Genomic DNA, 12,261 nt, shown 5'->3' with positions numbered 1-12,261 from the left:
AAGTATTAACATTGTTTATTGAGTCTGCTTGTTCTCATTGTAGTCATGTAATTTTATGTCAACTTAAATGCTGGGCTACATAGTTTCCTTTACATTTGTTATTTATGATTGCTAGTGCTCAGTTTTACCTGGGTGCTGGGCATTACAAACCCTTTTTCATTTTGTACAGTTGAAACCTGGAAAAATAAAATTTTATTTAAAAAAAAATCCATTCTTGCTCGTCTCCCAGCAGTCCGTCTGAGAGCACCAACTGTGGCAGGGAAGGAGCCTGCCACCAACCCCCAGCCTGATGACCATAATAGTGGATGGCAGGATAGGGAGGGTGAACTTTTAACTGGAATAAACAAAAAAAAACATGCTCCCATAAGGGAGATACTTAGCAAAACAATAGGTTGAAAAGTTTCTTTCAAAAAAACTGTCACTTTTTTCTGTACAGACTGTGCCCTGATATTCCAGGACTAAAGGCTCTAATGCTTGGAACAAATCCTCCCGGTGAAGAAAATGATAACTAACAGCAATATCCTCAGCTGTATATGCATAGTTCCTTGGTATATTAAATCACCATTTTTTGTATACTGGCAGGTCACCCTTGGCATTTCAAAACAGGGATATTATTCTAGAATGCATGATGAGGAAAGTATTATAGAAATTAAATGTGACACACTGAAAGAATGTGTCATACACAGAACTCCAGACAGAAGTATAGACAGTACGGCGCTGAATCAACAAATGAGGCAGAGAAACTATTACCACACTTCACCATGCTTGCATGAGCTTTACTCTGCCGAGAATTGTGTGGTGCTTTCAAATCTAATGAGAATGCACTTTTTCCTCAATAAGACCTTAATATTGACACATTTTAAAAAATAATCAGTCATCTGCAAATGTAACATGTTGAAAAGGGAAATTAAAAAAAATGTTAAAAAGGCACAGAGCTGAATCATTCGTCTCTGAAATCATCTCCATAAAGCTTAGGCTAGCTTGCACCATATGCTAAATGGACTTCTTAAGGATCTTGCCAGGACTGCCTGAATGTAGGCCGAATCTGCAGAGGGTTTCCATGGAAACCGATAGACCTTAGCGATCTGCAGCTTCAGCGCTGCCAGAGTCATGTGAATCTTTAGTTCCTCTTGTTCACCATTTGTTGCCGTAGTCTGTCCCTCTTTTTCTTCTCTATGAGTCTAAAAAGGAAAAATAATGGAACAAAATAAAAGATCACTTTAGCTATGTAAATGTAAATTACTGCACATTTGAAAAATTAAAAGGAGAATGAAGTGCTTGAACTACTCAGCATACTAGGAGACAAAAGAGATTAATGTTTCAGGTTGGTTTTTCACCAGAATTGATTTTATCTAATTTGCTTTGTAAAGCATTAACAAAGTGAGTTGGCCTTAAAGACGTCAGTCTAAACATTGAATTGGAGGCGGTTTTGATGCACAAAACTGGTGTGGATATAGCCCTTATGCAAAATCCAGTCAGAAAAAATTTCACTGAATTGTTGCATTGTTGGTTTCAGAAATCAATGTTGGAACTTGCTGCCCTTGAAGAGTGCTAAACATGACCCACACGTTTCACAGACAGTGTTTCTTGTTGGACAGATAGCATCTTTTGATTGTTGACCCATGAAAAATAGGTCAGTGCTCTTGACGGTAGCAAGAACAGAATTGGGGGAGTCACAGGAAAACTGTGAGAGGTAGCTTGATGAACGGTCTTGGCCCCAAACACTGACTGTTTATTTCACTTTACAGAGAAGTATACGGACCATATACAGTCAGATGGGGTTAGTAAACTGGCATCATGATCCGTACAGACATGGTGGGCTGAAGGGCCTGTTCCTGTACTGTGCTTTTCTATGTTTATTCATTTTGCTTGTCTATATCTCCTTAATGCCTCTTTGCATTCTCACCAAAATACAAAGTGCTTCTAGTTTTGTATCATCTGTAAATGTAGATGCACTCAGTGGCCATTTTATTAGGTACCTCCTATACCTCATAAAGTAGCCACTGTGTGTATATTTATGATCTTCTGCTGCTATAGCCTATCCGCTTCAAGGTTCGATGTGTTATGCATCCTGAGATGCCCTCCTGTCACTGTTGTAGTGTGTGGTTATTCAAATTATTGACATTTTCCTGTCATCTTGGATCAGTTCGGCCATTCTCCTCTGACCTCTCTTACTAACAAGGTGTTTTCACCCACAGAACTTTTTTTTGTTTTACATACCATTCTCTGCAGACTTTGGTGCATGAAAATCCCAGGAGGTTTCCTGAACATGTCAGCATGCTTTTACACCTTGAGTTGCTGCCACATGACTGGCTGATTAGATATTTGCATTTATGAGCAGTTGTCCAGGTGTACCTAATAAAGTGGCCACTGAGTGTATCTTGATTGTTAACAGTTGGGCTCTGCCCTAAACTCAACAGCACTCAGCGAACTGACCTGAAAGTGATGAGCTTGTGGAAGGAAATCAGAGCACTCAAGGAAAATCCATAGATTCAAAAGAAGAGCATGTGAACTCTGCATTTAAAGCATCTGAGATCAGGATTGAATCTTGGTCTTTGGCACTTCAAGGGTTCCATTGGCTCTGCCACTGTGTGGCACCAAGAATGGTCACCTCCTCTGCAGATGATGGGATGTGTCCTAGGCTGCTGTGAGAAGCAGAGTGCTGTCAGGAGTGTTTAAAATTTTGCTGAGAGCTGGGGTTCCAGACGATAGTTAAAAGGATAAATGTGGTACTTATACTTAAGAAAGGAAGTAGCAATAAGCAAGGTTAAATGAGTCAAATCCAGGTGTTAATGAAATTATTGGAAAAAAAATCTGTAAGGCAGGATTATTCTGCACTATATATTTTTTGTTATTCTAATCCATTTCAGTTTTTAAAGCCTATATATATATATGTGTGACATTTGAAACAACATGCCTCTGATGCCAGCCAGCTGTAAAAAGCCATCAGCATGATTTTGGAGATGGGCTCCTCAGAATCAGTTGCCTGAGGTCCAATTGATACTATGGGCCTAATTCATCTCACTAAAGAGCAGTGGAGTGGAGGTCCTCAGCATGGTCCAAACTGTGACAGTGCTGCACGATCGTGGGGAGGCGATCGGGGTAGTGCTTGGGTGACGACATGTCCAATCATCATCTACTCTATTTGTCTCTGGAAAGTGGTTACTTGGTTGATGGTGTTAGTTACAACACTTACAACAGAACACCACTTAAGTCTCTTCTATGCATCTGCTCACAGTTGCGTTTCTTTCATTATGGATTGCTCTCATTTCTGTGGCCATGTGTTCTTGTGGCACTTAAGGTAGATAACCAGCATATCTCATTCTCTACACACTTTCTCAGTTTACCGTTTGTTGCGGGCTTCTGTCAACTCCATAAGCTGATCCTGCACAACACGTAACTCATCCAAACGTTGCTGGTAGCGGGAATCACAGCTGTTGTTCCGTTCAAAACTTGACACCTGACTAGAAAGCTCACTTGTCCGATCACGTAGTTGCTGGATAGATGAGTACAGATTCTCGTCATCTTCCTCCTGTTTGAAGAACACATACAGGATATAAATGAAATCTGGTTTGATGTCAAGGCTCCATATGAATGATCCCAAACAAATATCATTCTCAGATGTAACCCTATTCTTTAGGATAAAAATCACCCAAATTACTTTCTTTTGACCTCAGGCAAATGCAGTAAAGAGCTATTGTAGCTGATAAGTTACAAGGAAAACTTCATTGTGATTCTGGAAAATTGGTCTAAATCCATGGTTAATCACAAATGCCAATGATTGGGTGTAAATAGGCAACCTAATCTAAAAGGCTACCCTTCTTTTGCAGGCTTCAAAAGGAAATTGGTTAACTCTGGATCCAGATTCAGGAGATTGTGGAATAACACGTTTTAGAGGTTGTTGTGGTGAATAGGTCAGGATTTGGGGCTAAGGTTGAGGGATAGGGAAAAGGATTAGGTGTCCAGAGATCATGTGGAGTGGAAGAGTAGCAGTCTGGGTAGTGTTAGTAAAGTGTTTAATTTTGGGGGTGTTATTTTACTGCTCTAGTGGATTTTCTCGGTGACAGATGTTGGGGGAATATGAAAAGATAATATTTGGTTTAGCCTTGCTAATTAGGGATGTGGCTTATGTAAGTTACATGCTTGATGAAGCAGGAACAGATAGGAGGGATAGATGCTGTTAGAAAGAAAATGGGATCCTCAGTGGGCCTAAAAGATAGACAAATGGGCCAATCAAAGCTGAGATTCCAGGGGTTGACTGGGACATGGTCATGCAGACCCCCATGAAGTAACACAGCAGCATGGGTGACAGATGCTACAAAGGTTTACTAATGCATGTTGTCCATGGATAGCATGGACCATCAATGGGTAGAGATTTTCAACATCTTTCTCTTGTTTGAAGATCACATACAAAGTATAAATGAAATCTGCTTTTGTCATGTCAAGGCTTCACATGAATGATCCCAACTAGATACTGGAACCAGGCATTCATCAACTAGGATGAAGTCTGCAATTTCAATAGCATTTCATTTTGCACTTAAATTTGATTACAGTGTGAAAACATCATGTTGTGAGATCTAATTTACAGGCCATTGGGTGGGTTTTGACTTGTCAACATATCAACATTTAATTTTAGGCAGATCTTTTCTTGACGTGATTGAGTTGTTGAGATCTACAAAGAGGAGGGCTTATTGGCATTCCATGATGTTAAACAAAACTGATTGAGTGAAGCAGTGCGTCACTCTCTCTACCCAAGATTGACTGTAGAAGATTATGTATGGTTTCCATTCTGTTTGCGTTGTATAGAATGAATCTCCATACATATGATCTTTTTTTTGCTGAATATACTATCCAGGAGTAAATAGTTACATTGTTTGCAGAAGGTTGCAGGTTTTTTTATGTGTGGGATGGAAAATAGGTCAACTTTCTGCTTTAAAGCATTGCTATATTCAAAGTGTAGGCAGACTGATTTCTTGCAGTGTTTTTGCAAAGTTTCCTTTTAACTGTTTCCTGTGCACCTCTGGTCCCTTCTGCTAAAGGTCAGAAATCACTCAAACTATCAAAGCAGATCCACAGAAAAAGGCAAAGGGGTGGGGAGGTGACTTTGAATATTCCCCATCTCTGCCATTGGAGAGAATGAGAACATGGGGCAGAAGTTACAAATGCAAATCAGTCAGGGATATCCAAAAGAAGGTCAGTAGATCTAGATTTGAAAATGTGGAAGGACACTTGACCATTTTATATCTTCTCAGTATAAAGGGGGAAAAACATTAAAATGTAAAGGTGAGAATATACCCTAAAATACTTAGAACACGATTACACCCTTTTTTCAGGATTGGGCAATGAGATGTGTAAGTGCCTTCATCACATGCAATAATTATGTTTTAAAAAAAAGAGTTTGTTGGTGCCAGTCATGAACAATGGCTTAATCCTGGATTTTCACTACACCTTTGAAATAATGAGCAGCTGAAGCATCATGTGAAAAAGTAACTTTGAGTGCTTTAACATACAGTAAAATTAAAATAAATAGTTTAAAAGCTTGATTCCTAAATAGCTACAGGTCAGGAGTACCAAGATGCTTGCTGCAGTGATGTCATAATGTCCAAAACACATAGCAGGAAAGGAAAGGAATGGAATCCACCTAGTGATGAAAAAGATGGGCAATGATTCATCTTTTGTACCTGATTACTTCCTTAGAAACTATTCTTGATGGTTGAATCAGAAAACAGTTCTAAAACTATTTTTATTTTTAAAAGAAAACTATTCTTTTAAAAATGAAGTGCCATTTTCACATAGGTAATAGAAAAGCCTTCTCCTTTAGCAAATTAACCAAAAGGTGAAGATTGTTCATTATGTTGTCTGTAAGCATTAAACAGTATGCTTAAGGTGCAGTTCAATTGTTATGATGGACTTTATAGGCACATTATCTATCAATTATTGATCATAGACTTCAGGAACAAGGGCATTAGTGATGAATATTTTGAGTGTGGACTTACTACCCTGTAACTAAGTTAAATAGAAAGGCACTCTGGCAACTATAGTGGTTAATTTTTATGGGTAACTACTTATCTGTGACAACTGCATATCATTATTACATTTTGGAGAAGAATCTCCCAGTTGAGTTGGATCAAGTAGTTAAATATCTTTCTGGAAAGGACTGTATAAAGACTTATTGCTAAATAAGTTAACACAAGTAAACTTACACTCTTGGTCTCTGCTTTTGGGCACTCACATTGTGGTTGGACACCTGAATGACAATGGTATCACATTTCCTTTTGTTCTAAGGACAGGGTCAACTTCAGTTCACTACAGGGAATAACTATGAAGGACACAATATATAAAACTGCTAATGGATATGATTAATAGATGAACTCCACATGTCATAAATGTTAAATGATTGAGTAAAATTGAAATGAGTCAATTGAATGAATAGTAATTGGTGAATATTTATGATTATGTAGTCTTTTTAAAGATCTATTTATATCCAAGCTACTCCAGCATTATCTAATTGTATCTTCTGTGGTCCAACACAATGATTTACCTTTGCATTTACAATCTCAATGTGAACAAGTAAAGAGGCCAGCTCTAACTCCTCACTGTAGCTGTTTTTCAGGGGCACAGATCTGTAACCTGTAGAAAGAATGACATTCTGACATTCATTGTGATAAAGTCGCATTTAAGATAGATACTACCAAACCATTTCAGAAATATGCAAAATAATTGCAACATACACAGCTAAAGTGGTCACTTACTAATTGGGAACCCAGCCTGTCATTTAATGCCCGATTCAGGACAGGAAGATGGAAAACAATATAATAGTTGAGGTTTAAAGGGTGACAGTATATAATTCAATAGGTTAGCTTCATTGCAATCATAAGATTTGATATTACAATTTTATTTAAGCTCAAGGACAAATGATTGGTAGATTCCATGGGTAACTGTTGAATGGATGTGAGAATTCTGATTGCCTTTCTGTGAAGGTCTCAATTGTTATAGCTATCATTGCAACGTAGGTATCAACACATCAGTAATGTAACCCCTTAACATAGAAGCTAAAATTCATTGTTAATATTCATTTTACCATCTTGAGACTGAATAGAATGAGTGCATGATCCTGATTAATAGAGACCAGAACAATTTGGAACCACACTTAGACATGATGTGGTGTGTTCTGCCAGCACTGGGCAGATAGTCTCGAGATAGTTCGAGGATAAATTTTAAAGGTTCAGAGATGGACTATATTAATAAATATCTCTCTGTGATTATAAGGTGTAATGATATAAGAGGAAATGTCATCTTCCTTCATGAAGAGAGTGAACACAGGATGGATTTTCATTGTGAAGATACCCTATAGTTTCAACATCTCTATTACATCTGTTGTATATAACTTGTAAACCAAAAAAAGATAGAGTCATTAAAAAGTGGGGGGAGAATTGCACGGACTGAAACTTATTTAAGTTACTTCAATGACACGTTCCTTTTGAATACATGGCTGTGAAAGTTTAAAAAAAGAATATTTAAGTCAACAAAACTGCAGGTGCTGAAATCTGGAACAAGAAAATGAGCAGAATGCTGATGAACTCAGCAGGTCAAGCAGCATCTGTGGAAACAAAAGGTACAAGTTGACATTCCTGGCAGGGTCTTGACTTGACCTGCTGCGTTCTTCCAGTGTTCTCTTTTTCATTGAAAAATAGTGATTTCTGGATTCCAGCATTGGTATCAAACAAAATTAGTGAATCCATAAAGTAGGAAAAGTGCTGCACTGGCTTCTCTACTGGCGCCATTTGTGACTGGACTAAGATCCAAATACTGTAGTGATCCAAATTCATAAAACATCCTATATTTCATTGACAGTCATGCTCAGACAGTGACAGGAAACTTTTAACAAGTAGATTGAATTGTGATTGGACCTCTTCAGCAGCAGCCCTGGGACAAAGATCATAGAATTACAAAAAAAAAAACAAACAGCAGGAGAACTTGACAGATCAAGTAGCATTTGTGGATGCAAATGAGTTGGTTGCTGTTTTGAGTCTCAACTCTGTATCAGTCTTGACCTGAAAAGTAAAGTATCCCTTTGCCTCCACAGACGTTGCACGACCTGCTGAATCCTCCTGCATTTAGTTGCTTTGCTCGAGGTTCCAGAGTCTGCAGTTTCTTGTGTCAGCTTAAAATTAGACTTCGGTCCTGGGAGTAGAGCAAAGGAGAGGGACAACTTCTCATGTCCAATTCATGATGCACTTGATCCAGGTATGCTTCATGTTGACAGTGGATATGCTTTCTCCACAAACAATACTCATCTTACTAAGCAAATTTAAATAATTTTCTGCTTAATGGACTACTACTTACCTGTTTTAAGTCCTTTCACTGGGTAAGTTGCTTGGGCCAGGAAGTTGGGATCACTGAACATGTCCTCATCATACACAATGAACTTCAAAAAGGCAAACTCAGGATTATTGATATCAAAGACAAATTGCTTGAAAAGCCAGACAGGATTCAGTCCATTATCCGCTAGAACAGAAATAAAATGTAAGAAAAAGCAACAAAAAGATGATTTTTCTAATATTCCATTTTGATTATTTTCTTAATTTCATTTTTACAAAAGTTCCAAATCTTCCTGTAATCTACATCTAGAAGCCATTTCTTCCACCAGTTTCCGGACGTAAAACATCGGCTGATTTTACATCACGTTTGAGGTCACTTGTAGCCCACACATTGAGCTCAGCTAACAATGCATATTGTAACTACGTGACAACAAGAATGCTACTGTATATTTAGACACTGTACACTGTGGCTTAGTTGTGAATTGCTACTTTCAATTAAGAATATTCTACTCAGAAATCCAATTCTGTGTATTTGCTTGTGCTTGTAGCAGACCAATGATCTGTCTGATGAGATGAAGTTCTCTGCAGCAATGATGATGAAAACAGGTAATGTTTGATACTTGAAGGAGTTTGAAAACCACAAATGCTTTCAGCTATTCCCTCTGTATTTGGAATGGATGGAATATGTGGAAATCTTTGTAAAGAAAAGACAGCATTATTGAGATCCTGGGAAGCAAACAAACAAAAAAATTATGACAAAAGGTGCAAATATAATAACCAGAGATGTGTAAGAAATTGGCTGGTCTACTGGCACTGCAAATTAGAGAAGAGGTCCTATTGAGGTGATAGCAAACAACTAGAGACCATTTTAATCTGATACCATCAGAAATTTGTGCAATCAAAACAAGAGGAATGGTTGGCAGATAGTTGGTCAGGGTAAAGGTACTAGCAAAAGTGTAATTTCCAGACTTGCTTAGAACGAGCAATGCTTCATTGTTTTAGCTTTTTTTAAATTTAGAGATACAGCATGGTAACAGATCCTTCCAGCTCAACGAGAACTTGCCACCCAATTACACCGATATAACCTACCACCCCGGACGTCTTTGGAATGTGGGAGCAAACCAGAGCTCTGGAGGAATGCCGCATGGTCACGGAGAACATACAAACTGCTTACGGGTAGTGACGGTTAATAAACCCGGGTTGTTAGCTGCTGAACTACCATGCCACCATTGTGTGTGGACTGGTGAATGAAAAACTATTTTAACAGAAGTATATAACAGCTGGTGTCTATCACAAGTCCTGGTTATGTGACCACTGATGCTAGGCAGACAATCTCTGAAGAGCGTCGACAATGCCTGTGGTCACCCCGTCTTGTAAAGACGTTGCCCGGAAGGCAGCAATGGCAAACCACTTCTCTAGAAAAATTTGCCATGAATTATCGTGGTCATGAGACCATGATCACCCATGTCATAATACATGGGGCAGAATGATGATTGACAATAACATTTGAGAGAGTACATAGAATAGCTACCAGCATAGAGTGGTTACTGGAAAATGCGAGACATTTTTGATCAAGGCACAATTTATATTGTATGGAGCTCATGTTCTCAAAAAGCTAACTGCCCCTAAAGGTGGTAGTCTCCAAATAGTTCAGCCACAAAGAGGTGAGTCTATTAAACAATCTTACCGAGATCATGTGTGTAAGATAGAATCATATATAGAGGAAATGAAAATGCTATCTAATGGACAATTGAAGAGCATTAAGGACAACACAATTAGTACGCATTGACTGTGATAGTTGTGCAGATTAATCCTGCAGCAATTACAAGGCATGGATCTGAAATATACTTCCATTATTTTCTGTTGAGATGGAACTGGACATATATATGTAGAAGTAACCTTCCAGGTAAGGGGATGTGAATTGCCAAGTCTATATATAGAAATGGGTGGTTGCAGCTGCCTTTCATTGTAATAGACTATGAATGTGCATCAACAATCATGGTACACTAGAGTGAGTCAATCAAGTGTTGAAAGGATCGGAGACTTAGGAAGGGAGGGCGATCTAGAAGCCATACACAGTCCTGTCAGATTGGCTTGAGAATTGCCATGGAGTCTTCCAGCTATCAGACATTTACAGGAGAGGGATATATTTTTCAGTTTAATCAAGATGACTATTGATAACAGTAGCAGAATGGTTACATTGTAACTATTCAGGACAACGAAAGAAAGTACAATCAGGATAAGGGTGCAGTACCAATGGAACCAATGCAGATGCAGTTTGACAATAATGCATCTTACAGAGATTGTGAGACTTGGGAAGAAGAGAAAACTAGCCAAAGAAATGGGAGTCCTTCCTGGGAGAGTAAAGCAGTGACTTGATGCAGACTAGCACACTCAAGATATTGATAGCACCTAAGGAAAATTTAACAGCAGTCGGTGGGTACATTTTATCTTCGAATAACATGGGTTGGCCATGGCCAAGGTATGGAACCTGATTTGTGTCAATGGGATTAGTGCAGATGGATGCAATGGGTATGACTTGGTACACTTACTGCGGTGGACCAGGTGCTGCTTCTGCACTGTTTGATTTTATGCCTCAGCAGTGGATTCACAATGAGAGTGGATGATATTAATGAAGGGGATACATTCAGAACCGTTAAAAGTGTAGGGAAGGCATTCTTTGATAGACATGGATTTGTAGTGCTGGCTTTTCAGGTGGGTGTGTATTTGCTTGCTGGCCAACGAGTGAAGTAGGTATTGCATCAAGATGTGAGTATAATACCAGGACATATGCTATCAATTACAGGAAATCCTACCAAGGTGACCATGAGGTCAAGAGGCAGAGCTGTGCAGCAAGGAAACCTAGCTGGTAAGAGAAACAAACCAGAGATGAGATTTCCCGGAGGAAAAGATATCCCAAGATCAGGGCAGTTTATAAAATGTAGCACAACTGTGATTTGAAAATATTGGCATTCAGAGCACTTCAGAGGAAGCATCTGTGAAATATTTGAATTGCATGAGAGCATTTCTCATAAGTTCTAGGAAAACAGTCTTGACACTTTCCTCGGAGAGTTTGGATTTTACATAATGGGAGAGAGATTTCGAAACAAGTGAGCAGGAAGCAGAACATTTTGCATGCCACAGTTGCCTTGGAGGTGTTGGATTGTGTGTAGCGGGGGAGAGATTTCAAAACAAGCAAGTGGGGAGGGGGGCAGAGTCAGGACATTCTGCCACAGTCCCCATGGAGATGTTAGATTGTATGTAGCAGGAGAGAGATTTCAAAAGAAGGTTCAGTTACTTGGCATTCAAGATGAGGTAGTAAATTGTATTAAATATTGGCTTCATGGGAGAAGCCAGAGAGTGGTAGTAGATGGTTACCCCTTTGACTGGAAGCCTGTACCTAGTGTAGAACTGCAGGGAACAGTGCTGGATCTGTTGTTTGTCATCTATTTCAATGATCTAGATGATAATCTGGTAAAATAGACCAGCAAATTTGTGAATGACACCAAGGTTGGGGATATAGTGGATGGTGAGGAAGATTATCAAAACTTATAATGGGATCTAGACCATCTGGAAAAATGGGCTAAGAAATGGCAGATGGAATTTACTGCAGTCAGGTGCGAGGTGTTGCATATTGGAAGGACAAACCATGGTAGAATTTACATGGTGAGTGGTAGGGCACTGAGGACTGTAGTAGAAGAGGGAATACACAACCATAATTCCTTGAAAGTGGCATTACAGATAGGGTTATAAAGCATGCTTTTGGTACATTGGCCTTCATAAATCAAAAAGCATTGAATACAAGAGTTGGGATGTTAGGTAGAAATTGTACAAGACATTGGTGAGGCCTAATTTGTAGTATTGTGGCAGTTTTGGTTGCCTTCTTACATGAAAGATGTCAAAAAAATTGAAAGAGTGCAGAAAAAACTTACAGGACTGT

The 12,261-nt window shown here is 38.9% G+C and overlaps 1 protein-coding gene across 2 annotated transcripts in view; it reads right to left on the bottom strand.

The window, feature by feature from the left end:
• LOC132396783 (1-phosphatidylinositol 4,5-bisphosphate phosphodiesterase gamma-1-like) overlaps nucleotides 1-12,261 on the bottom strand; it is a 256,980-nt gene continuing 244,719 nt past the window's right edge. For both annotated transcript variants that reach the window (XM_059974696.1, XM_059974691.1), the window contains 4 exons: nucleotides 8,347-8,508; nucleotides 6,542-6,630; nucleotides 3,348-3,532; nucleotides 1-1,181 (listed from right to left, as the gene is read on the bottom strand). In XM_059974696.1, coding sequence (XP_059830679.1) covers nucleotides 1,121-1,181; nucleotides 3,348-3,532; nucleotides 6,542-6,630; nucleotides 8,347-8,508 — 497 coding nt within the window. In that variant the 3' untranslated portion in view covers nucleotides 1-1,120. The remainder of the gene's footprint in view (nucleotides 1,182-3,347; nucleotides 3,533-6,541; nucleotides 6,631-8,346; nucleotides 8,509-12,261) is intronic.

This window comes from Hypanus sabinus, chromosome 1, assembly GCF_030144855.1.
Source record: "Hypanus sabinus isolate sHypSab1 chromosome 1, sHypSab1.hap1, whole genome shotgun sequence".
NCBI classification, from domain to species: domain Eukaryota; kingdom Metazoa; phylum Chordata; class Chondrichthyes; order Myliobatiformes; family Dasyatidae; genus Hypanus; species Hypanus sabinus.
Note: the sequence above shows the minus strand (reverse complement) of the source record. Positions and strands in the feature narration are given on the sequence as shown.